This window comes from Narcine bancroftii, chromosome 3 (genome assembly GCF_036971445.1).
Source record: "Narcine bancroftii isolate sNarBan1 chromosome 3, sNarBan1.hap1, whole genome shotgun sequence".
Classification (NCBI taxonomy): Eukaryota; Metazoa; Chordata; class Chondrichthyes; order Torpediniformes; family Narcinidae; genus Narcine; species Narcine bancroftii.
This window is the reverse complement of record NC_091471.1, coordinates 142,847,686-142,875,611: the sequence shown is the minus strand read 5'-3', so window position 1 is coordinate 142,875,611 and position 27,926 is coordinate 142,847,686. Positions and strand designations below refer to the sequence as shown.

At 42.7% G+C, this 27,926-nt stretch overlaps 1 protein-coding gene and 1 long non-coding RNA gene across 2 annotated transcripts in view; one reads left to right on the top strand and one right to left on the bottom strand.

Moving 5' to 3' along the window:
- The window catches only part of znf330 (zinc finger protein 330), a 30,035-nt gene extending 22,266 nt beyond the window's left edge, over positions 1-7,769 (top strand). Inside the window, exons 7-9 of the mRNA XM_069925301.1 lie at positions 5,616-5,662; positions 5,851-5,968; positions 7,304-7,769. Coding sequence (XP_069781402.1) covers positions 5,616-5,662; positions 5,851-5,968; positions 7,304-7,593 — 455 coding nt within the window. The 3' untranslated portion in view covers positions 7,594-7,769. The remainder of the gene's footprint in view (positions 1-5,615; positions 5,663-5,850; positions 5,969-7,303) is intronic.
- Positions 319-27,926, bottom strand: LOC138757644 (uncharacterized). The gene is made up of 3 exons (XR_011353781.1): positions 27,848-27,926; positions 21,831-21,961; positions 319-620 (listed from the first exon to the last, which is right to left on the bottom strand). It is a non-coding gene; the product is annotated as an uncharacterized lncRNA (long non-coding RNA).

Below are 27,926 nucleotides of genomic sequence, written 5' to 3'. Positions count from 1 at the left end.
TCTTTTGGTGTAATATTTTAAGTGTGTTATTAGAATGGCGGGGTGGTGGAGAGCATGTAAAAGGGACAAAATCAAAGTAGAGGCACTGTAGGTATCTGAATCTAAACAAAGCCATTTCAAAATGATCAAATGCTGTAACAGGTCAATGTAAAAGAAATATATTAAAATTTTCACCCAAGTAATCCAACATTGAGATTTATTGTCTCAGACAGTTCAAAGAATCTATTGTTACTCACAGCAAGTTCGAAGAATCTACTCTTTCTACGCATCCCTGCCATGATACAGTACAACTCCTATTATCTGAAATTGGATTCACCGAAATCCTCATTTATCCAAAATTTTTTCGGAGACAAACTGACCTCGCAGATTTGAAAAAAAAAATCACTTGACATGAAATTAGAATGATGATTGTATTCATTTCCGATAAGTCTCTCCTCTCTCTTTCCATTTCTTCTTTACCTTCCCCTGTTGAATTTTCTCTCCAACTCTCCCTCTCACTGTGCCACGGTCTCCCAGCTGCAAGCAGTTGGAAGAATCCCTTGTCCCAGTGTCGTCATGGAGGCAGCCTCCCAGGACCATGGCCTTGCAAAGGACTTGGTTAGACGTATTTTGATCGAGGTCTCCATGAAGAGTATTGAAAAGACAGTTAAAATTTTAAAATTAAGAATTTTTCACTAAAGAATGGACAAAACCAGTACTAAAAAAACCAAGGCAGCTGAGAAGAAAAAAATGAAGTTTCTCCTCTGCCAGAATTATCGAGTGAAAGCCTGAAGGGGAGCAGCGTAAGAGTGGTCTTGGGTCTGGCAGAGCTGGGGAGTCAGGAGAAGAACTAAATATTATCCTGGAGAAAGTAGAAAACTTGAGCAATCAATTTGCTGGTGTCGAAAATGTAATGAGAGACATGACTGAAAGAATGACTGAAATTTAAGAAATAGTTGAAGACTTAACTGGAAGAATGACCAAAGCAGAAGAAGACCTGGTAAAAACACAAGATAAGCTAAAAAGCTTTGGAGAAAGATGCGAAGCAATGAGAGTTGGATAGACATGGTGTGCTGGACAAGATCGACCACAAGGAGAATTTTAGCAGATGAAATAATATTCAAATTATTGGACTGAAGAAAGAATCTAGGGAAGAGCTCTGGTGAACTTCTTCGAAACATTGATCCTGCGAGTGCTGTGAAAACAAATTCAGAGAAAAACTGCATATTGAAAGGGTTCACTGGACCCTCAGACCCAAGAGAACCAGCAATCAGTGACCACAACCAGTCTGGAAACACTATTGACTTACCTGGAACGGGAGACAATTCTGGGAGCAGCATATGAATACTCTAAGCAAAATAATGGTCTGCCCAAGATTGACCATGAAAATTGCTATTTTTCCAAGATTTTAATCCTACTTTGATTAAGCAAAGGAAGGAGTATGTTGAAGTAAAATGACAACTGCATTCTAAAAACTTGAACTATTCGATGTTACACCCTTCGACTCTGAGGGTCAAAGTATCAAAAGGTAATCTATGATTTTTCAAGACTGAAAATGAGATGGAAGACTTCCTGAGAGGTTTATGAAAAGGCTAAGGCTGCCAAAGAAGAAGACTGAGAATATTTACAATGTGACTAAGTAAAAGTTGTATTTTTTTTGTATTTTTTAAGAATGAGTGGGACAAGTAATATCCTCGTCATTTTACTGAAAAGCAAGAGGAGTAGCGATTCTAATTAACAAAAATATACCAATAATAACAGAAGGGACACTGACTGACCAAGCTGGAAGATTTGTAATGGCACATTGTAAAATTTATGCAATTTGAATCATGGACATTTATGAGCATCTGTGCGCCAAATTATGACGATGAAGCCGTTATGAAAAATACTTTTTCAAAAATAGCAGAGAGAAGACTGGTTGGAGGAGACTTCAGTTTCTGTCTAGATTCAATGCTGGATAAATCAACCAGAGAAGTGACAAGGGTAAAAATAACACCATCATCTATGAAGGATTTAAATTTGATTTATTTGGAGCCAGCTTAATCTTGTAGAAAGAGACTATTCGATCTACTCAAGGGTACATGATTCACTTACAAGGATTGATTTGTTTTTAATGTCTTCCCAATTAAACAAAAATAGTTGAGTGGTTAAAAACAGAATATTTGGCAAGACTTCTCAGATCATTTGCCATTAACTTTAATTCATGCAATAATGGAAAAACAAGAAAGTGTATGTAGATGGTGTCTCAATGGCACACTGTTGAAAAGGAAGGACATTTGTGATTTTTTTTTTTATTAAGAGACAAATAGTTTCACAGAATAGTTCTAACCTTCTGCTGATAAACTCTAAGCATATCCCATATTAAAAACTTATCCAAGAAGACAATTATTTTTTATACAAAAAGAGAGAATATGCTATAGCTGGATAATCTAGAGAAAGATATAACGAAGTTGGAAAAAGAATATCAGAACAGGATCACAAGAAAAATATAAACTGTTAGAGCATTTAAAAAATGAAATATAACACATTACAAACTTATGGAATGGAAAAAATATATTAAAAACCCAACAAAAATATTATTAATTAGGAGCACAGCCGCACAAAGATTTATCTTGGCAGTTAAAGGCAGGAGTAATCTAGAATGATAAATGCAATAAAAACAGAGGCTGTTATTATAACATATAATCAAAAAGAAATGAATAATATTTTTAGACAATATTATATGAAACTATATAAATCAGAATTACTCGGAGTTGAAAATGAGATGGATGAATTTTTAACAAATGTTGAACTTCCAAAATGAGAAGATAGTGAACAAATTGATTTAGATGCTTCTTTCACAAGAGAAGAAATTGAGAAAGCCTTGGGTGCCTTATAATCTAACAAATCTTGGGGAGAGGATGGGTTTCCTACTGAGTTCTACAGACAATGGTTTATTGATACCTCGTGATGAATGTATTGTACCGGGCAGAGGAGACCCAGACCTGGCTGAATCCTTGATAAAATTATAAACAACATTAGAAAAAATATGGAAGTATATCAGGTTATAAAATAAATGTGGGCAAGAATGAGATGATGCCACTGAAAATTTTTGATGATGAAATATATCAAAAAGCACATTTCAATAGAATCAAATATTTGGGAATAATGACATAAAAATTTACAGAACTTTTATAAATTTAATTGCTCTTTTAGAAAAAATAGAGAAAGATTTACAGAAATGGAAAGACCTGCCAATTACTCGAGTGGGAAGAGTAAATTGTATTAAAATGAATGTGATGCCAAGGTTATAGTATTTTTTTCAATCGTTGCCTATCGCACTACCTAAAAATGTATTTATTGAATAATTACATAAGGCAATTCCTATGGAATTACTAAGTGCCGAGAATTTCATTGGAAAAGCTAACATGACTATAAATTGAGAGAACTTGGACTTCTTGGCTTTAAGAAATACTATTTATCAGCACAAGCAAGATTTTTATCATTCTTTTTTGAAGAAGACAATCCCCTTTCTTGTATCCGAATAAGATTGAATTTAAAAGAAGAAGCAATGAAGAATTTTATTTATGTGGAATGTTAAGTTAATAACAATAAAAGCGGGATAGCTCTTATTACATATGATTAGAATATGGTAAGAAATAAATGAGTGTATTGGGGGGGGAAAGCGGGTATATCATTAAGAATACCATTATGTAAAAATGTACTGCTGCCTATGAATCTGGGTAACAAAATATTGAATTCATGGTATGAAAAAGCAATACGATATATCGATTGTTAAATGGAGGTATCTCTTGTGTCTTTTGAACAATTAAGAAATAAAAAGAGTAGCTAATTAGACTTTCTTTTGTTTTCTCCAACTAAGATTGTTCCTAAGAGAAAGGTGTGGGCCATATTTAGCCCCACCTGAAATTAGTGAAGTGGAATGCACAATTTATAACTAAGATGTACGATGCTCTCCAGAATGAAAGTGCGAAATCAAGTTTACAGAGATTCAGAGAGATGGGAGTCGGATCTAGTTGTTGCAATAATGGAAAGATGTTGGTCTGATTGGTGTTTTGATAGCATGCAGATACGGGCTAGTTCAATCTAATTTCCTTCACCACAGAAGTTGCATAAATCAAAATCTGAAATATTGGAAATGTGTTTTGGGCATTGTGGTCATGTGTGAAGGTGAGTCCCTTCTTAGCAAGATATTTCTGAAAAATTAACAAGGAAAACAGGGATGGCCTTCACGGGCAACTTGGGGCTTTACCTTTTGGGCAACATCATTTGAAATAAGTAATAAACTAACTAAACTCCAAATTTCATTTGTTAAAATAGCCTTAACAGTGGCTAAGAAATGTATTGCAATTACTTGGAAACCTGACTCCCCTCTAACTGCTGAGATAAACAGTTGTATACCTATGGAAAAAATTGCATACAACTATGACATTTCAAATATGACATTTATTAAGATATGGCAGCCATATTGGAACCACATAGGGGCCCAATTGTAATTATAAATACAATAATAAAAAGGATTTTAAAAAATGCAAGTGACTTGTCCATATAGAAAATTTGATAATCAGCATAAATATGAGCCCTGACTGGATCGCTTGGTCCCCCCCCCTCCCCTCCCTCCTTCCCCCCCCCTCCCCCCTTCCCCCTCCCCCCTCCCTCCCCCCTCCCCCTCTCCCCCCTCTCCCCCTCTCCCCCCTCTCCCCCCTCTCCCCCCCTCTCCCCTCTCCCCCTCTCCCCCCTCTCCCCCTCCTCTCCCCCACTCTCCCCCCCTCTCCCCCCCTCTCCCCCCCTCTCCCCCCCCCTCCCCCCCCTCCCCCCCCTCCCCCCCTCCCCCCCTCCCCCCCTCCCCCCCCTCCCCCCCTCCCCCCCTCCCCCCCTCCCCTCCCCCTCCCCCCCCACTCCCCCCCCTCTCCCCCCCTCTCCCCCCCCTCTCCCCCCCCCTCTCCTCCCCCCCTCTCCCCCCCTCTCCCCCCCTCTCCCCCCCTCCCCCCCCCTCCCCCCCCTCCCCCCCCTCCCCCCCCTCCCCCCCCTCTCCCCCCCCTCTCCCCCCCTTCCTCCCCAGCACACGAGACACAGACTCCATATCCTTCCCTCGGCCTACTTCCCCCATGTGCAGTAGACCTAAGGCAGGATTCAGTGTTGGGAACTCCAATAACCAGGGAGATAGGACCTTGCCATCTCACCCGTTAGTGTTCCACTGGCTCGTGAAGCCTCCCTGGGGATCAGTGGAAGTGGTGGTTCGTGTTGGGGATCAGCAGCGGTGGTTGGGTGATCTGTGATCAGTGGCAGCTAGCATTTTTTTGGGTGGTGAGAATTAAACATTTTAATGCTTAAAAAGCCTTCCCTTGTGTTCTTTGTTGTTTAAACATTGATACGTGATTTGCTTATTCTACTGGGCTGTTTTTAAAAAAAAAATGACCAGTTCTCTGAATAAACTGTTTGTCTGACGTAGGCCCAGTCCTGACTATTTCATATAATTGGAGTTGTCTTGTAATTATAATTATCCAACAAATTAACATGATTGGGAGTTTCCATGTTTCTCTGAAGTCACAAGCTGTGTGAGCAAGAAAAAATATTATTGAGTTTGTTTATTTTAATATTTCAGTATTACTAAGCAACACTTGATTTCTTGCCAGGCATCTCTTGTAATCGTCTAGGGCAACATTCTTGTCTACGTTGTAAGGTAATAGGTTTTAATTTTTTTTGTTCTATTACTGAGATAAAGTGTGCCAATTAAATTTTCCCTTTTAGTAATTGAGAGTGCAAGTAACATTTGGTTTTTGTGTAAATTGTAAATGTGTATCTTTAAAGCATTAAATTCCTGAGGCTTCTATTTCAAAATTATTTTTATCCCTATTTCCTTCCCTGAAGGCCTGTTACTGTAATGATCACGTTCGCAGCAAGGTCTTCAAACAGGAAAAAGGGAAAGTGCCACCTTGTCCTAAATGTGGTCATGAAACACAGGAAACAAAGGATTTAAGCATGTCCAGTAAGTTAAATTATTGTTTGAAATGGCTTACCCTTGTATATTCCAACAACTCCATATTACCTAACACTACACTGTACAGTAAGAAAATGGGCATAGGAATATGACACTCAAAAAGTGAAAATAATTTGTCCAATTTTGGTTTGTGTTTTTATTGTGAATGAAGTTTTTTTTTGGAAAATAAAAACAATTTCCAGCAGCAATGTACAGCAAGATGAGACAGTATTAGACATGCTGCATTTAAATATTGGGTTCTTTGAGAGGGTAATTGAGTTATTAAAAATCTGCTTTATTCAACATCATTTAGCAAGATGGCTAAATCTTCATTGTTTAAATTGTACATGTGTACAAAAATTCTTGCTTGCTGCAGCTAAACATGTACTTTGGTGAAAAATAAAACTACAAAAACTTTAAAAAAAAATGACAATAAAACCAAAAGGGAAAGACAAAGGGAATGGAGAGTAGGCTAGCAGAAACTGGAGAAGTATCTGTTAATGCCAATCTGGTTGGAGAGTGCCCAAACGGAAAATGAAGTGTGGATCTTCCAATTTACGGGTGGCCTTGGTGGGATAGTACACAAGGGCATGGACAGACATGTCAGTGGGGGAGTTGGGAGTTGGCCACTGGAGGATCCCTGACACTGAGGTGGACAGAGCATAGATGCTCAGCAAAGCAGTCTATGTCCAATCTCTGATACAGAGAAGGCCACAGTGGGAGCCCCGGTTTCTGCGAGCCTACTCTTTGTTCTCCTTCCTTTCTTCCTCCAGCTCTCCACCCCTTTGTCTCCATTCACAGAGCCATCCCTCCTCCCCCTACCTGGGGGTGTTCCCTCCCTCCTTGATCCTCCTATTCCCTCCTGCCATTGGGATTGTGCTTCACCTGCCCCCCCCATCCCACCAATTTGATGGGGTGACTGGCTACTTTTTTTCATACCTTAATGGAGGGCTCAAGCCCCAAACTTTGATTATGAATCTTTATCTTTTCTACATAAAGTACACTTTGACCTGCTTAATTTCTCCAGCAGTGTGTTTTTAATCTGGTGGGTGGTGGGAGGAACCCCCTGAGATCATTGGTAGAATTTGCAAATGCCATACAGGTGCTGCTGCCCCAGGTCCGGATTAATTCTGGGCCTTGGAGGTGAAAATCAGCATCACTAACGGTTGTAATGCCTCAAATCTCAGTATACCAATGAAACTTGAAAACAAAATGGTTTTGCCAGTGACGTGGAAACTGCATTCTCTGTGTTTTAATGTTTGATATTTTGTTCTATGATCTAGAAGTATATTTTAAATAAAATCCTGAACTGTCAATTAAAGGAATTTTTTTTTTGCATTTTAGCTCGTGCATTGAAGTTTGGCAGACAGAATGATGTAGATGATGGTGGTGCATCTGGCTACGATGACTATTGGAAAAATTTGGCATCTGGTGGAACCGGATCATGTCCAGTTGTTGATGATGATGAAGAATATGGCGACGATGAAGAATATGATGAGGAGGAGGATGAGGATGAGGAAGCGAATGAGAAATCTGAAAAAGACGATGAAGATAAAGGCTATAGGGACACATTTGGCCATTTAAATCTAGGGAGAACTTATGCAAGTGGCTATGCAGACTATGAGGAATCTTAAAAAAAAATGGAGATTTATTGACTGTTATTTGTTACTTTAACAGTGTTTCTTCCAATGAACATTAAAATAAGGTGGATTGTTAACATTTCTCTTGGAGTGCAAAAACATTGGTTTAAAGGTACAGTGAAATCTTTCCCAAGTCATTTACCGGTAAATAAATGTTATTTTGTGATTCATGTGTTGCCTAAAAGTTACCACATTTCTTTGAAATACATCTTTACAAATCTGTAAATAACATTTTACAATTACTTTTCTATTTTAACTTGAGTACTGATTATATAACTTCAATTAGCATCTAAGTCATTCTTTGTTTTACCTCTTTTTTTTCTCTGAATATGAAATTTCACTACCAAGGGTAGAATTTATTGCCCATTTCTAGTTACACTGGCATTTAAATTCAAAAAGGTGTCTTGTCACCACCTCCTTAAGGAATTCATCTTCCTCAAGGTTCAATTCATGTTGGCTCAGAAACGGGACCACAGCACTGGAGGCTGTGGGGAATCATGAGGGTCTTTCATTGTTTTCTCTTATAGAAGGCATTGAGCTTGTCTGGAGATGTAGTTGATACTTCCTTGTTTCACCTCATGGGGTGCAATGGTGTCCAAGCCCTGCCACAGCTGTCATGTGTCCATCTGATACTCCAGCTTGGTCTGGATTTATCTTTAGCATTGATAAAACCTTCCAGAGGTTGTAACTGGCCTTTCTGTATATTTCTGAATTGCCTGATCTGATTGCCACAGGTCTAATTTTAAACAGTTTGAGGATCTCTCGGTGCAGTGCTTCCATGACTTCTGGTTGGGATGCACCCAACTCCTAGAATGTGACCCAGTCCAGCATCTTGAGACACTCATGAAGATAGTCTTCTGCCTCTTTACGCCATCTCTGTACAGTGTTTGCTACCAGCTCTGTGACGAGAGGAGCAGTTAAAAATGATAAAAGGAGGAGCGGTTTAAAAAGCAGTGGGAGAGGTAGGTGCTCGTTTAAATCTTGTCAGAGTCTATGAATGAGAGAGCGGTTAAAAAGCAGAAGGAAAGGTAGGTGCTTGTTTAAATCTTGAACAGGACTGAATGAAAGAAAGCAGCTGGAGAGGTGGGCGTTTAAATTTCTTGATTGGCCAATTAGCTGCACCCAATAAAGAGAAGGGAAGCTAAAGTAGAGCAGCTTAGTATATGAAAGGATAGGGTGGTAGGGACTGCGCAGACCAATTGAAGGAGGTCTTCATGGACCTGTTCAACATCTCACTGCAGCAGTCCATCATTTCTGCAGGGTTTAAAACTGCCACCATCATCCCGGTACCCAAGAGTGTGACAAAAACAGGCTTCAGTGAATACTGCCCTGTGGCACTGAACTCCACCCTTATGGATGCTTCAAGCGTGGAGATGGAATGCATCAAAGTGCACCTCCCAGAGATGCTGGATCCATTTCAATTCACCCTTAGAAGAAAGCCTTGTCACTTCATTCCATCCTGGCTCCCCTGGAGAACGACACCTCAAACGCCAAGCAGCTGCAAGTCGACTTCTGCTCAGTACTTAATACGTTTGTTCTCCAGAGGCAGGTTGAGAAGCTGTCCTTGTTGGGACTCCAAAGTTGGATCCTGGGCTTCCTAATGGAAAGACCACAGTCTGCCAGGTCAAGCAGAATATCGAGCACCATGACACTGAGCACTGGCGCACCAGTTCGTGCTACTGTCCCATGACTACAACACCAGATCTAGCTGCACAGTGTCATCAAGTTTGCAGATGACTCAACAGTAGTTGATCTCATCAGTAAGAATGATGAGTTGCACTACAGGGAAGAGGTGGAAAATCTGGTGTGAGAGTAACAACCTGATTCTCAATGTGGTCAGGATGAAAGAGATGATCATGGATTTAAGGAAGAACAGGAACAACCATCCTTTATTACACATAAAAAAAAAACTTGTAGAGAGAGTGGAAAGTACCAAGTTCCTTGGAGTTCACTTAACTAGTCACCTATAGTGGACACTCAACACTTCTCTTATCAGGAACGCGCAACAGGCACTGCAAATCCTGAGAAGACTGAAGCAGCCAAGGCTACCAGCCACCATTACATCAACCTTCTATTGGAGCTCAAATGCAAGCGTCCTGGCCAGCTGCATCAAAGTGTGGTATGATCACTGCAGAAAAATGGATCAGAGGTCAATCCACAGGAGCATAAGAGTGGTAGAGGGATCATTGACATCTCCCCACCTTCCCCTCCATTGACAGGATCATTGAAGAGGGCAAGCAAAATCATCTAGTACATCTAGTTGCATATCTGCATGTTTTGCACCGAGGACCAAAGAATGCAGTTTTGTCAGGTTATACTTGTACATTCAGATGACAATAAACTTGTAAAACAGGAGGAGGGGAGTAGCATTACTGGTTGGGGATAGTAACAGCTGCAGAAAGGGAGGAAATTGTGGAGAGATTGTCTACTGAGTTGGTGTGGATGGAAGTCAGAAATCAGGAAAAAAAGCAATAACTATTGGGAGTAGCCCTCCGGCCCACAAATAGCCCTCAGACCACTGAGGAAAAGGTAAATGGGTAGATTTTGCAGTGGTGCAGGCATAATAGGGTTGTAGTAATGGGAGACTTCAACTTCCTAAATATTGACTGGTGCCTCTTACTGCAAGAGGGATAGATGGGGCAGAATTCATCCAAGGATTCCTCTCTAACTAGAGGAGAGACCATACTGAATCTAGTACTGGATAATTAACCTGGTCAGATGACAGACCTCTTGGTGGATGAACATTTCTGTGATGGTTATCAAATTCTGAGCTTTGGCATAGTTATGGACAAAAATAAAAATGAACAAAATTGTAATTGGGGAAAGGGCTAATTATGATATGATGATGCAGGAACTAGGAGAGTAAATTGGGACCGATGTACTCATGAGAAAACGCACAAGTAATGTGGAGGTTGTTTAAGGATCACCTGCACAGTGTTCTGGATGGGTTTGTCCCACTGAGACAGAAAAATTGGTAGGAAAAGAGAACTGTGGTTGACAGAAGGAACAGTTAAGAAGGAAAATAAAACAATGGATCTGGGAGGCAAAGAATACAGGAAGGGCTCAGAATTGTACAGTAGCCAGGATGGAAATTAAGAAAGGACTTGGGAGAGCTAGAAAGTCTTGGCAAGAAGCATGAAGAAGAACCTCAAGGTGTTCTATGCTTGCATGATGAGACTGTTGATGGGGCCACACAAGAAAAAGGAGACAATGTGTGCTTGGAGTAGGGGAGGTCAAAATGAATACTTTGCTTTAGTATTTACCAAAGAAAAGGACCTTGGTCAATGTGAGGCCACAAATTAGGATTATTTTAAGTCCCTGGTGTTGGGTATAAGCCTGCCCTCTGCTGGTCATCATGATACCCTTGTCATGATGTCACACTTCCACTATATATAACCCTGTGTGGCAGTAGCCATGTTAGTCTAATAGAAGTAAAGGATCATGTCTCCGAGTCTTAATTGTGTGAGTGCATACACAACAGTAGTGATGAAGAAGGACACGAACCCTACACATGCTTCATGCAACTACAACAGAAGGAAGTTAGAAACCAACTACTAACAACCCCAACAAACTCCTGCCAAAAGATCAAGGCAAAAGCGCGCCAAGATGGTGGAGGGAAAGTTCTGGGAATTCAACGAAGTAGAAGAAACTTTGGGATAGCTACATAGAACATTTTAACCACAATATTGTGGAAGGTCCAGTAAACTGACCTCTTCCACAGTATAATGGGCAGCAAAACATTCGACCTCCTTAAGACTTTGCTGGCACTGGAGGAAAATTATGCACAGCTCTAAGGAACCATTTAAGCCCCAAACCACCAGTTATGGCAGAAGGCAAAGATTCTAGAAAGGAGACAAGGGCCAGGAATACATGTTGAATAAGTGAATATCTGGCAGCATTGCGCAAACCGGCGGAGTACTGTCATTTTGAGTAGTTTCTAAATCAGGCACTGCAAGACAGATTAGTGATGGGGTTGGCAAATCACCAAAACTATTAGCAATGTATGAGGATGTTACGTTACAAATTGCATACAGGACTGCATGCAGCTCTGAAATGGCAGATAAAAATTTGGATGTGGGTCAACCAGATCAACTGGTCGGGAGGTATTTCCATCAACAATACTTTCATTATGGGAAATACAACCACCAACCAGAAGACATTCTTCAAAAATTTTAAATGCAACTATTGCAAAACAAGGACATATCAAAGCTAAATGTTCACTTCTAAAGTGCAGGTGGCCTGCAAATAAACAGACAACTAAAGTCAAAACGATAGTAGAGAGAGAGGCAACCTAGCCATGATGATAACAGCTGACCTTCAAGCTCTTGAGATATTACACATCCAAGGAATAAATGGAAGAAACAGCAATCTTTATAGAGCTAAAAATAAACAGACTCCCCTTGGACACAGGGGCAGAGGTGCCCCTAATACAGTTACATGTAAAGGAACGCTTTCTACCACGCTTCCTGGTTTAAAAAAAAAACAACTGAAATAACTTGAAGATCTGTTACAGGAGACAGAATCAAAGTGTTTGGAAAATATACGGTCCAAGTACAATACAAACAACAGCCAAAAACACACTCTCTACATTATAGATAACCCAGGGACCAGCATTTTTTGGAAGAAACTGGCTATAACACATTCCCCTAGACTGGCTGGAAATAGGTTCAATACTAAATGTAAACCACACGGACATCTCTCAGCCAGATCGTGACCAAATCCTCAACAACCACGCAATGATTTTCCAACAAGAATTGGGGAAAATCAAAGGTGTTAAAACCAAACTGCAATTAAAAGATAATGAAGAACCAAAATACTTCAAAGCCAGAACAGCCCCATTTGCTGTGAAATGGAAAATTGAGGCTGAATTAAACAGACTAAAACTTGAAGGCATATAGAACCAATGCAATACAGCGATTGGGCAGTGCCCATTGTACCCGTACAAAAAGCAAACTGAAAATTGCATTTGTGGCAATTACAAAGTCACCATCAATCCATTATTCAAAATACCCGAACACCCCATGGCCAAGGCAGAAGAATTGTTCCAAGCACTAAACGGAGGGCAAAAATTCATAAAGCTAGATTTGTCATAAGCATATCAACAGATAGAATTGGACAAAAAAAGCAAGAGAATATGTGACTAATCAATACCCATCTGAGACTATTCACCTACAGAATATCAGCAGTACCTGCGATTTTTCAAGCAACAATGGACAAATTACTACGTGGACTCTCAGTTGGGTGTTTCCTAGATGATATCGTCATGGGCAGAAGCAACAGTGAACACTTGCAAAACCTTGAAAAGGTTTTAACCAGATTACAACAAGCTATATACAATTAAGAAAGGACAAATGTGTCTTCATGCTCCCCTCAGTAATGTATCTTGGGTTTATAACAGACAATGAGGCGGTACGAATGAATCCAGAAGGAACAGAAGCCATTTGCAAGACCCTATACCCAACCAACAAATCAGAATTAGTCTTTCCTAGGACTTGTTAATCACTAACAAAAACATGTCCCTAATATGTCTACACTATGCAGCCCACTGAACCAGTTACTCAAGAAAGATCAAACATGGTATTGGAACACAGAAAGCCCCCCAAAACACAGTCAATCAACTGAAGGGAATTCTAACGTCAACAAATAGGGTGCTGATCCACTATGACCCTAGTAAAGTAATTACACTAGCTGTGGATGCTTCATCAGTGGAAAAGAAAAAGGAGTAATCGGTAGCGTATGCTTCGTGAACATTAACCACAAGTGAACGCAATTTACGCCCAACTAGAAAAAGGATTGACAATAATTTTTGGTGTAAAAACAAAAGTTCCACCTATATCTTTAGAGAAGAAAATTCACCCTGATCACAGACAAGCCTCTTAGTTTAATTATGGGGCCACACAAACGTTATACCAGTATTAGTTGCAGCCAGAATTCAAAGATGGGCCATGCTACCAGTGGCGTATAACTATGATATAAAACATAAACCAGGAACACTCAACAGCCATGCAGGTGCCCATCATGCATGCCTCTACATGAGACAGAACAATGAAAGAAATTATTAAATGGACAGCAGAGACAACAGCCATCAACCAAGAACAACTTCAACAACTGCCCATCACAGCCCAGATGATCGCAAAGGAAACCCAAAAAGAGGCACCATTAAGCAAGATCCTATACTTCACCTTTAATGGGTGGCCCAAATCTGAAATCATTCCAGAAGATCTAAAATCTTACCACACATGCCGCCGTGCACTATCAGTCGAAGAAGGATGTTTACTATGGGGTACCCGTACAATTATTCCAGCTAAAAGGCAAACTACCATGTTATCAGAACTACACCACAACCATCAATGGTATGAATGAAAAAACTGACCTGGATGCATGTCTGGTGGCCCTCCATAGACAATCTTTGTAACAACAGTAAAAGAATGTAAAGTATGTCAGTCAATGCAGCCAAAAAATGCCACAAGCCAAAGCTAACCCATGGAAGTGGCCATCCAAACCCTGACATCAGATTCATGTAGATTTCACTGGACCATTCATGGGTGAGACTTTCCTAATAGTTGTGGACGCACACTCCTAATGGCCAGTAATTTCACAGCTGAAAAACACCAAAGCAAATCCCATGATTGACTGTCTACGAGGTATCTTTGCCTCTTATGGATTGCCTCATGAATTAGTTACGGACATCAGGACATTTGTTTTTAAATTTATGTGTGACAACAATATCAGATCTATTTTGTCTGCACCCTATCACCTAAGTACTAATGAGGAGGCAGAAAGTTTTGTACAAATGTTCAGAAAACCATGAAACTTCTAAATGCTTCCTGGATACACAAAATCGCAGATTTCCTTTTGTGGTTCAGAAACACGCCACATTCTACCATAAAATGCATCCCAGCAGAACTAATGTTTGGCCGCAACCCATGGCACAGGCTGTCCACAGTTCATCCAGATCTGGGTCTCCAATTGCAAAAAAAAATAATTGCAAACAAAAAATATCACCACAAACCTCACCTAGAACATTGGAAGTGGGTGAGAGAATTCTGGTACAAGATTATAGACAATATAAAGACCCATGGGTGGTAGGAGTAATCTTACAAAAATTGAGCCCCAACTCGTATTCTATTTTAGTGGGGGACAGATTGTGGCAGCGACACATTGACCAATTATGAGCATTGACTGACACTAAGGTCCATGAACTGCCTCATGAACTGGAGAAGGTGGAACCAGACCTGCCGTGACCTGCCCCAACAATCCCACCCCTCAGGCCAAGTGGGGGGGAGGGTAGAGATGGTCGCAAAACTGAGGAGGCCAGTAATAGACGTGCAGCCAGGAGGGCAGCGAAGGAGAGCAGTTGCCGCTGACTCGACCGCTGTCCCAACTATCTACGGGTCCCAAGCAAAGACCGGCAGAGCAAACCATGTTGAGGTGGTCCAAAAGAGAAAGAAGACCATCTGAATGCTTTAATGACTGTGCCTTGATTATTATTAAATATTTTCCCTTTTATAATTATAATTAATAATTAGATGTTTTCTAATTCTCACATAGTCCTGGGCCAGATGTAATCTTATTAGTTCGAAAGAACCCAGTCAGCATTTATCACTCAGGGGGAAGAGTGTTGGATATAAGCTCACCCTCTGTTGGTCATCAAGACACCCACGTCATGATGTCACCCTTCAACATATATATAACCCTGTGTGTCAGTAGCCATGTTAGTGTAATAGAAGTAAAGAATGAGAAAACATCATGTCTCCGGAGTCTTAATTGTGTGAACGCATAGACACCTGGGACCAGATGAGATATACAGGTTTCTCTGGGAAGGGAGGGGAAAAGATTGCTGGGGCATTGGTAATGATCTTTCCATTCTCCTTGACTACAGGGGAGGTGCCGCAATCCAAATGTGGTCCATTTAAAAAAAAAAGCAATAGGGAGAATCCTGGGAATGGTAGACCAGTGAATCTTGCTTCAGTCGTGGGCAAATTTGGAGAGGATTCTTAAGGGCAGGATTTACAAGCATTAAGAGAAGTAGTTTTCTCATGGACGTGGATAGTCAGTGTAGCTTTGTAAGGGAAAGTTGTGCCTCACAATCGTAATTGAGTTTTCTGAGGAGATTACAAGAAATTGAGGAAGGTCGGGCAGTAGATGTTTATGGATTTTCCCCATGGGAGACTTGTTCACAGACATGAGGCTTGGGATCCATGGAACCTTGACTGGATTCACAATGTGCTTGCATGTAGTAAACAGAAAATAGTAGTGGACAGAAAGTATTCTGCTTAGAGGTCAGTGACTAGTGGAGTTCCACAGGGATCTGTTCTGGAACCCCTGCCCTTTGTGATTGGATGAAGTCAAGTGATGGATCTAAGTTTGTGGATAGTGATTGGAGGTGTGGATAGCGTTGAAGGTTGTTGTAAGTTATACAGGATACAGAGTTGGTGGAAAAGTGGCAGATGGAGTTCAATCTGGTAAGAGTGAGGTGAAGCATTTTGAAAAATCACACTTGAATACAGAGAAAATGGTCAATGGTAGGATACTTTAAAAATGTGGAAGAACAGAGACCCTGGGTTGTAAATGCGGTGCAGATTGATAGGATAGTTAAGAAGGTCTATAGTATGGTGGGCTTCATTAGTCTGGGATTTAGTTCAGAAATCATGAGGCGATGTTCAGTTCTTATCGCCTCATTATAGGAAGGATGGGGAAGCTATGGAGAGGGTGCAAAGGAGAATGTTGACTGGATTGGGAAATGTGTCTTATGAGGCAAGGTTAGCAGAACTAGACCATTTCTCTTTGGAACAAAGAAGGATGAGGGGTGACTTAATGGAGGTCTACAAGATATGAGAGGCACAACTAAGGTAGACAGCCAGCACCATTTTTTTTTAACCAGGGCAGGAGTATCAAACACCAGAGGATATCAGTATAAAGTGATGGGAGGAAAGTTTAGGAAAGATATCGAGTTAAGATTTTTACACAGTTGTGGGTGCCTGGAATGCAATGTCAGGGGTGGTGAAGGCTGGAACAATAGGAGCATATAACAACTCTTGAGAACATGGATGAAAGTTAAAAGGAGGGTTTAGTTGTTTTTGGTAGGTATATGTAGGTTGGAACAAGATTGTAGGCTGAAGGGCCTCTGCTGTAATGTTCTATGTTCTGTACTTTTCAATTTCTATCTTCAATGCAGGATATAGGAGCACAACCAGGGTGCCCAATTTTCCAAAGTATGGGTGCAGAATGGAGAAATAAGTAGCCTTGATGGTTGTGTAGCAGTGAGAGTGTTCAGGGGAAATGTTGTTGGTAGTTTAGGAGTACCTTCTTTCAACTAGTCTAGTTGAAGTCACTGGCAATGACTGAATATGCTGTTTGTTGATGTGGATCTCCAGTGCTTAACATCTGCCTGTGGAGGGATGCAGTAAGGGCAGCGGGGGTGAATTCCCTCAGAAGGGTCTGAATTCCCTCAGAAGGGTCTGAACTTCAGCACCAGATGTTCCAATGAAGAATGCAGCCCTGGGACAGGATTGTCACATCTGAACAGCCCGAAGAGTTGATCATGAAGTAGACATTACCATCTCTTCCTTAACCCGAGTACACAGTCTAGCCAATGTGACAAAGGCTGAAAGACAGAGTCTGGAGAGTTGTGGTTACACATATGTCTATGAAGCCGAAAATACAGCATTACCTCATCCCTCAGCGGTACAGCAATCTTGCCTTGGGTTCTCAGTTTTATTTCCCAGAGACTACATTAACTAAAAAGATGCTCAGAATAGTCTCTCAAGAAATTCATACAGACCAGAGAGGATGCAGTGCAGCTCTTATTCACTCAGGCTACCTTGAGAGAACTTCTCAAATCTGTGACCTCTATTGTCAAGAAAAATAAGGACCATAGCATGCGAATATCAACTCCAGGTTCTCTCTAGGTTGCTGGTTTTCATCACCCAGAGTCTAAATCCTGGAACTCCATGCCCAAGAGCTGTTCAGCAACCACATCTCTAGGGCATTAAAGATTGGCAATAATGTTGGTCATACTAGTGGCACCCAGATCCAATCAATCCTCCCTTTAGCAGTGTTAAAATTGCATTGTGCATCACTCTGTTATTTATTTATGAAAGTTATACAGAGATTGAGATTTTTAATTACAAGGCTCTCTGAGGGATTGCTGGGTTGCCATTTGTGGCATTTTATTGTAACTGATGGAAGATCCCACAGATGACTCATTTTAACCCACAAGGCATAATCCCTGAACCAGAGACCTATCACCACAAAAGCATCAGTCCTCCAGCTGCAGGGACGTGCTTACCAGATGAAAGGATGATTCATTGATGGGACCTGAATGGGGTCAGAGGGGCCTGGCCAATTTCTTGCTGCAGAAATAATGTTCTTTATGCCAGATGGAATGAGTGGCAGAAGGGTGTTCCACACAACCTCAGCATTACTGCTTCAAGACTTCTGAATAGACATACTAGAGAGGAATCTGTAAGATGTGCATGCCTGTACTTTGGTGAAATGAATGCTGAAGGCTGAAGGAAAAATCAGATGAATATTCTCTCCTAAAATATGGAGTTTTATTGACTGAAAACTGTGAACTAAAGATGTATGTGCCTTATTTTGGAATGATCCTGAGGCTCGGAAGCTGAGAGTGAACTCCACATCCAGGCAGTTGCATGAGGTTGTATTGAAGGTTTAAAAAAAAAATGTATAGTTCAAGCATTGGCTCTTTGACAAGGCTTTGGAAAAAAATCTGCATTTGTTATGAGAAATTAACAGGTACATTTTAAACCAGTTAATATAAAAATCTCACTGCAAGTACCAATAGTTCTGGCTGCAGTACTGTTTACATAATCTAGAAGAATTTTATGTCAGTCTGAAGTCGAATTTCTTGACAGCTGTGAAAAATCTATTACTGCATAATTTCCTCAATGCTGGGTTAAACCAATTTTCAATTGCTCAGCAGCATTTTTCTGAGGCTATGTTAACAAATTTCTAGGGAATGGACTTGTAATCGCCTGGAGAAAAAGAGACCGCAGAGTGTGAGCCAAAACAAAAAAAATGAATTATCTCTTTGATTTGAACAAATTCTATTTTTAACTCATTTAGTGTTTCTTTGTACTCCTCAAAATCTATCTCTACGTGTTCTCTGCATTAACCTTTGTCTGCCTAAAGATTGCCAGGTATTTCATTATATTGATTCTCTCCTGAACTCTGATGCATCTAAATCATTTACTCTATTTCATGTATGTCTTCTACTCTAATTCAGAACTTGCTGTTATCTTAATAATACAACTGAATTGATCTAATTAAATGTAGGAACCAACACAAAGTTGTAATTCATGAGGTGATACGAATGATAGCTGCCCTAAACATTATGGAGGGCACTGTACACTTGGGGTTCCCTTAATGCAGGTGCTTTAGAATATCTTGTTTCATCACAAGAAATAAATATCTTCAAAGATCCAACCTATTTTAGATGCTTAGCTTGTACCATTTTCTGTGATATGCTAACAATGTTGATGAGTAATTAATAGAATCAAGGGTTAGCTAGTGTAAAGTTTGTGCAGAGATGGGAGAGTGATGTAAAAGATCAGCCATTAACTTACTGAATGGATGACTAGTCATGTGGATCTACGTAGCCTACTTCTCTTTCTCGTAGTATATTTTCTTATCAATGGAGAAGGAGAGTGACACTGAGTCTCTCATGACTGTTACCCCCCACCCCACCCTATTCTCTTGCCACCTTTGCTCACAAGGGTCAACTTTCAATGGCCAATTAATCCACCAGTAGGTGTTTGGGATGTGAAAGGAAGCCAGAGAGAAACCTGCAGACACACACAGCACGTGAGGTTGATCAAAGTGAGGTTTATAAGGCAGCAACACTATCTGAACTATTGTTATCCTACATATGTTCTTACTGTATTCTGTTGAACAATGACAGATTTTATATCTTTCCATGCAAGTTGTTTGCATGCACAAATCTACAGGTGGCCAGAGCTATGTATCTGGTAGTAAGCTGTTGAGTTGTAATTGGATTACAATATCATGTTGTTTCAGCATCTTGTAAGATGCATTGACTGCATTCCAATTCTATCACCTGCTCTTGTACATCAATTGTTAGATCCAGATTGTGCAAAAATTGCAATCTCCTTGCTCTAGCTGAGGCCTTCAGACTTAGCTTGTCATATCTGACAGTCATAAAATTCCAGGTCAAAAGTTTAAGACAGCCATGGTTCTCAAGGGATATTGGAAACTTGTTTTGAAAAAAGAGGGAGTACTACAATAAATATAAGAAACAGGGAAAATAGATGTTTGGGTACTATATTGTATCTTAAAGAAATTAGAAAAGCTAAAAGAAGGTATGAGGTGGCTATAGCAAGCAGGGTGAAAATAAATCCGAAGGGTTTCTACAAATATGTAAATAGCAAAAGGAAAATGAGAGATAAAATTGGTCCAATAGAGAATCAGAAAGGACAAATGTGTGTGGAGCCAAAAGAGATGGGGGAGGTCTTGAACAATTTCTTTTCCTCAGTATTTACTGAGGAGAAGGATATTGAACTATGCAGGGTAAAGGAAGCAAAGGGGGTATATATGGAGACTATAGTGATTAAGAAAGAGGTAGTACTGGAGCTTTTGAAACATATAAAGGTGGATAAGTCTCCAGATCCTGACAGGATTTTCCCCAGGACCTTGAGAGAAGTTAGTGAAAAAATAGCGGAGCCTCTGGCAGTGATTTTTCAAATGTCATTAGAGACTGGTATAGTGCCAGAGGATTGGAGTGTTGCACATGTGGTTCCTTTGTTTAAAAAGGGTTCAAGGAGCAAGCCTAGCAATTATCGGCCTGTAAGCTTGACGTCTGTGGTAGGTAAATTGATGGAAAGCGTTCTTAGAGATAATATATATAAGTATATGGAGGGACAGGCTCTGATCAGGGACACTCAATACGGATTTGTGTATGGAAGGTCATGTTTGACCAATCTTGTTGAATTTTTTAGAGGTGACTAGGAATGTTGATGAAGGTAGAGCAGTGGATGTTGTCTATATGGACTTCAATAAGGCCTTCGATAAGGTTCTGCATGGGAGGTTAGTTAGGAAGGGTAAGTGTTTGGGTATTGGAGATAGTCAAATGGATTCAACAGTGGCTGGAAGGAAGGTGCCAGAGATAGTAGTAGATAATTGTTTGTCAGGATGGAGGCCGGTGACAAGCGGTGTACCTCAGGGTTCGGTACTGGGACTGTTGCTGTTTGTCATATATATTAATGATCTGAAGGATGGGGCAGTAAATTGGATTAGTAAACATGCAGATGATACTAAAATAGGGGGAATTGTGGATGATGAGGGTTTTCAAAGATTGCAGAGGGATTTAAACTGCTTAGAGGAGTGGGCAGAAAGATGGCAGATGGAGTTTAATGCTGATAAGTGTGAGGTGCTTCATTCTGGAAAGAATAATCAAAGCAAGTCATATGTGGTAAATGGGAGGGCATTGAAGAATACAGTGGAGCAGAAAGATCTAGGAATAATGGTGGATTGTTCCCTGAAGGTAGGTGTGCAAGTGGATAGGGTGGTGAAGAAGGCCTTTGGTATGCTTGCCTATATAAATCAGTGCATAGAATATAGGAGTTGGGAAGTAATGATGAAACTGTTCAAGGCACTGGTGAGGTCAAATTTAGAGTACTGTGTGCAGTTCTGGTCACCGATTTATAGAAAGGATATTAACAAGATAGAGAGAGTGCAGAGAAGATTTACAAAAATTTTGCCTGGGTTTCAGCATCTGGAATACAAGGAAAGACTGAGCAAATTAAATCTTTATTCCTTGGAACGTAGAAGGCAGAGAGGGGATTTGATAGAGGTGTTTAAGATAATGAGAGGGATAGATAGAGTTGATGTGGAAAGGCTTTTCCCATTGAGAGTACGAGAGATGGATACAAGAGGTCATGGGTTGAGAGTTGACAGGCAAAGGTTTAGGAGTAACATGAGGGGGAACTTCTTTACTCAGAGAGTGGTTACTGTGTGGAATGGGCTTCCGGGAAAGGTGGTGGAGGCAGGGTCAATTTTGTCATTTAAGAGTTCGATAAGTATATTGGATGGGAGGGGGATGGAGGGATATGGGCAGAGTGCTTCTAAGTGGGATTAGAGGAGGGTACTTGGATCAGTGTGGACTAGAAAGGCCAAATTGGCTGCTTCCGTGCTGTAATTGTTATATGGTTACTCGTGGAACCTCTTCACTCAGCACAGAATTGTTACACTACCTTTCTTCAGCTCTGAGTCATGTTGTTTTGCCTTAAAAGGAAGCCATCGTGCAAAACTGATCAGTCCCTTCATTCTTCAAAACTTGTAACAAAGCTGCAGCAATGTCCTAAGGCAAAGTATCCGTGAAGAGCTGCAACATGAACAAGAAGCTGTGAATTCAGCAAGAATTACCAGGTCCCAGAAAACAGCATCTTTTCTCGCACATTTTCACTTTACCCTGTAATTCAGAAAGGCATGTGAAGGCCTAACAGAATGCTGATAGATTTATAAATGGTTAAACACAATCGACCTCAACTAGGCCATCTATCTTTAATGAAATTGACTTTGGAAACTTAAAAGACATATTTGCCTTTCTTCAAATCTGCATCAACTTCTCAGTATCTTCAAAATCCAACTTTTAGGTTCTCGCCAAGTTCTTGCTCTTTTTTGATGTGTTTATAGTCGATAACACTGGATGTCTTTTGATCAACCTGTGATAGTACAGATCTATCACCAATGTACATAGTGTATATAGTTACTGTATCTAGACTGTGCTTACAGCGATTGGCTGAGAGCTAAGCCACGCCTATTGTCTGGGCCTTAAAGAGTTGTGTCCCTAGCCAGGTCGGATCATTCCGGACTGGTCGGCCACCTGTGAAGAGCTCCTGTCTTTTGCTAATAAAAGCCTTGGTTTGGATCAACAAGTCTTTGGTTCTTTCGACGAGCTCTACAATTTTATTAGCAAAAATAATTTTTTTTGAAAGGGATGGAGCGTTAAACTCGGCCAGAAAAACTTGATATCGACCCACAGTCAGCTACAGCCTTCAAAGCCTTTAACTCTGGCTGTTGAACTTTGAAAACTTCCTGAGATTCATTGAGGTGGAGGAGGATAACCAGCGTCTAACAGCATTGCTGTCTTTGGTGACCTTGAGAGTCTACGAGAACATGCAGGATGAGACCACTTACACAGCAGCCATAAAGGTACTGAAAGAACTGTATGATCAACCAGTGAACAGAGTTCATGCCCGGCTCGTGCTTGCTTCGAGAAAGCAACAGCCCGGCGAGTCCAGCAGGGCATATTTACAAGTATTAAAGACGTTGGGCAAGGGCTGTAACTGTGTGGATAAAACTGCTGCCGAGATCACAAACAAACTCATCCAGGATGCCTATGTGGCCGGGCTCCGATCGAACGAAGTGAGCCTGCGCTTGCTCGAGCAAGGGGTAGAAAAACTAGAGGACATGGCCCAGATTGAAATCACAATGGAGGATGCAGCCTTAAAGTCCACCGAGCTCTCTAGGGACTGGACCCCTCGTTCTGATATGAGTAGAGTGCCCTTCTACCCTACCACTGACGGCCTGTCGGCTGCTGCTACCCTGCCCCGTGCGAACCCAAAATGTTATTTCTGCGGGAGGGACAAGCACAGCAGGTCTCAGTGCCCAGCAAGAAAAGCCAGGTGCCAGAAGTGCCTTAAAAAGGGCCACTTTGCTGCAATCTGTAGGTCTAAAATGGCCACCGGCAAACACAGTGCCTCGTGTGAAGCCCAACCGCCACTATCCCATTCAAACTCTTCTTCCCCAGAGCTCTCGTCCAATGAGAGCGAGGGCTCCCTTGCACGGCAACGCCTGACGTCACGGAGACGCCAAACCCGGAAAGGGCAGCTCACCCTTGCAACCATGGTGTTGGCCCGCCTCTCGCCCCCGTGCGGAACACTCGACCCGGACTCAGTCCCGACTGTGGCTACCGCTACTGCTGCCGCCGCCACAGACGCCCCCGCGGCCAACCAGGTGCTCACCCTAGCGTCCATCACTGACGACAGCCAGGGCCCGATCGCCACGACCGACGACCTACCCACCGCCAACCGCGAGCAACTACAAACCCCACTACTTACCTTTCATCCGCCAACGCAGCCACAACAGCACTTCCGGGAGTTACTCCAACCTGCTCCTCCAGCGTTGACTACGTCATCCCGTTGTGTGACGTCATTCCGTTGCGTGACGTCATCACGCGGAACTACCCTGTCAACTGCTTCAATAACACTAGACCAGCAATGCTTTCATCCCCTCACCAGAGCAATGGAACTGATTAAAGTGCATGGACACTACACCAATTGCTTATTTGACTCTGACAGCTTTATCCAGCCATATCTGGCCCTTTGTTGGGGACTTGACATTATCCCCACTACCCAGAGGATCTCATTACCGACGAAGTCGCACTCGACTGGGATAAAGGGGTATTGCATCGCCACGCTGGAAGTACAGGGGGTAACAGTCACCCACTTCAAATTATTCGTCCTTCCCCAATTGTGCACCCCAGTGTTGCTGGGATTAGACTTTCAGTGTCAGTTCCGAATGATGTCCCTACACTTTGGGGGACCCCACGCCCCCCTCTCGGTCTGCCATCACCCCACCCCCGAAGCACCCGAGCAACCCGCCCCCATGCCCCGGGGCCAATCCTGCGGCCTTTCCACACTCCGGATTGCCCCGCCAGCACTCTTCGCAAACCTCACCCCTGGCTGGAAGCCTGTGGCCACCAAAAGTCGACAATATAGTTACGAAAACAGGCAATTCATTAGGAGTGAGGTGCGTAGATTGCCAGATGAGGGCATCATCAAACCCAGTTCAAGCCCCTGGAGAGCCCAGGTGGTGGTTGTCAAGAACGGGGAAAAACTACGGATGGTGGTCGACTATAGCCAGACCATTAACCGCTTCACGCTCCTGGATGCGTACCCCCTGCCACGCATCACGGATGTGGTGAACCAGATCGCCCAATACCACATATTTTCCACCATTGACCTACGTTCGGCCTACCACCAGCTCCCGATCCGCTGCGAGGACCGACCATTTACGGCCTTTGAAGCGAATGGGCGGCTATATCAATTTCTCAGGGTACCATTCGGGGTCACGAATGGTGTCGCGGTCTTCCAGCGGGAAATGGACCGGATGGTGGACCAGAACAGGCTAACTGCTACCTTCCCGTATCTGGACAATATCACCATCTGCGGCCATGACACGCAGGACCATGACGCCAACCTAGACAAATTTCTTCAAACTGCCCGTCGGCTGAACATGACTTACAATTTGGACAAGTGTGTCTTCCGGACCACACGACTCGCTATTCTAGGTTGCGTGGTGGAGAACGGGATAGTCATGCCAGATCCTGACCGCATGCGTCCCCTAATGGACTTACCCCCCCATACCCAGAAAGCTCTCAAACGCTGCCTGGGCCTTTTCTCATATTACGCCCAATGGGATCCACACTACCCCGACAAGGTGCGTCCTCTTATCAAGACCACCTCCTTTACCCTCTCGACCGAAGCCAGAGCGGCTTTTGATCGAATCAAATCCGACATCACCGCTGCGACGCTGCACGCGATCGATGAGTCTGTCCCGTTTCAAGTCGAGAGCGATGCATCTGACTTCGCCCTGGCAGTCACCTTGAACCAGGCCGGTCGGCCTGTAGCCTTCTTCTCCAGAACCCTCCAGGGTCCAGAGAGTAGACATTCCTCGATCGAGAAGGAGGCCCAGACCATAGTTGAAGTGGTGCGTCGTTGGAGACATTACCTCGCTGGGAGGCGCTTTACACTGTTGACTGATCAACGCGCGGTCTCCTTCATGTTCAGCAACACCCAGCGTGCTAAGATAAAAAATGACAAAATCGCCAGATGGAAAATCGAACTCTCCACCTTTAACTATAACATTCTGTACCGGCCTGGTAAGCTCAACGACCCGCCTGACGCGCTCTCCAGGGGGATGTGCGCCAGCATACAGATGGACAGACTACAGAAACTTCATGAGGTGCTCTGTCATCCAGGGGTCACTAGGTTTGCCCACTTTGTGAAGGCGCGCAACCTACCCTATACAGTCGAGGAGATCCGCTCCATGACCCGAGCCTGTTCGGTGTGCGCTGAATGCAAGCCCCACTTCTTCCATCTGGATAACTCCCACGTTATCAAGGCCACCCGCCCCTTCAAGCGTCTTAGCGTAGACTTTAAGGGGCCCCTACCGTCGACCAACCATAATACCTACATCCTTACGGCCATCGACGAGTTCTCCCGCTTCCTGTTCGCTGTGCCCTGCCCAGACACCACTGCCACCTCAGTGATACAGGCCCTTCACAGTATTTTCGCCATCTTTGGGTACCCCAATTCCATCCACAGTGATAGGGGGTCCTCATTCATGAGCGCAGAGCTGCAACAGTACCTTCTGGAGTGTGGTATCGCTTCAAGCAGGACCACGAGCTATAATCCACGCGGTAACGGCCAGGTCGAGAGGGAGAATGCCACCATATGGAGAGCGGTTACACTGGCTCTCCGGTCTAAAGGTCTCCCCACCTCTCACTGGCAGGAGGTTCTCACTAGTGCCTTACACTCCATCTGCTCCCTCCTATGTACTGCAACAAATGCCACCCACCCACGAAAGGATGTTCCTTTTCCCGAGGAAATCCGAATCAGGAACCACTGTACCGGCATGGCTCACCATCCCTGGCCCCGTCCTTTTGCAACGCCACGTCCGGCACTCAAAGAACGACCCCTTGGTCGACCGAGTGACTCTACTCCACGCAAACCCACATTACGCCTACGTTGAGTTCCCAGACGGGCGGGAGGACACTGTTTCGGTGCGGGACCTAGCTCAGGATGCGGTAGACCCAGCAAACCCCCCAACCCAACCTTCCCCAACTCTTTATTCCCCAGGCTCCGTGCCGCAACAGAAGGACCAACAGCACCCCAACGACCCGGGCCACCCTGCCGACAACACGACTGGGGAATTGAGCGATGGAGCAGTCGCACCCGACGAGCCCGCTGGCGACACCACTCAAGCGACCCCAATCCCGGCACCACGGCAGTCACGCCGGATGGTCAGACCCCCTGACCGCTACAGTCCTTGACCTACCCCTTCCTTTCATTCTCTCCCTCGTTTTTGTGAATGTGATAGTACAGATCTATCACCAATGTACTTAGTGTATATAGTTACAGTATCTAGACTGTGCTTACAGCGATTGGCTGAGAGCTAAGCCACGCCTATTGTCTTGGCCTTAAAGGGTTGTGTCCCTAGCCAGGTCGGATCATTCCGGACTGGTCGGCTACCTGTGAAGAGCTCCTGTCTTTTGCTAATAAAAGCCTTGGTTTGGATCAACAAGTCTTTGGTTCTTTCGACGAGCTCTACACAACCATCCTAAGGTTTTGAAAAAAGGCCTGGAATCGAATCAATTCCAGATGGAAGTAAATTGTATTGGAACAGTCCAAAGTATTTATCGTTAAGTATATGCTTGAACCTTTCTCCACTCAATTTGTTGGTAAGTTTATGACATTCCAAATGTTGTGAAAATCTGTCCTCCATCTTCCTGAGTGAAGCAATTATTAATCAGAGTAGGAAACTGTATTTTGTGTTGATTTTTTTTAAACATAATTTTCACAAGCTTTGGCATTTTCCCCCATCATGCAATAAGATGCACATTATGCTTTGAAAAACTGAGGAAAAGGATCTTCCTTCAGATAAATTATGTATTCCATACTTTGAACGCTCCCAAATTCATCATGTATCATTCTAAATTAATCTTCACAACAGCTGATGTAGTTCCTTCAGGATTTTGACTTATCCCTAATCCTGCTATAACTAGCCAGTTGTGATCTATCAAATTGAATCATAGAACAGAAACAAGCTGCTTTGGTCCTTCTAGTCTGTACCAAACAATTTTTGTTTCGCCTAGTCCCACTGATCTACTGAACTGCATCCAGTCCATAGCCCTCCGTACCTCTCCCATCCATATACTTGTCCAAACTCTTCTTAAATGTTAAAATTGTAGCTGAATTCACCACTTCAGCTGGCAGCAAATTCCACACTCCCACCACTCTGTGTGAAGATGTTTCCCCCTCAGCTTTTCCCCTTTCAACCTTAACCCATCCTATCGTTTGTATTTCACCTACCCTCAGTGGAAAAAGCCTATCTACATTTACTCTGTCTATCCCCCTTGATAATTTTAAATACCTTTATTAAATCTTCCCTCATTCTTCTACACTCCAGCGAATAAAGTCCTAACCTGTTTAATCTTTATCTGTAGCTCAGTTCCTGAAGTCTGACCAACTTCCTAGCAATCCTCTCTCCCCTCTTTCTATCTG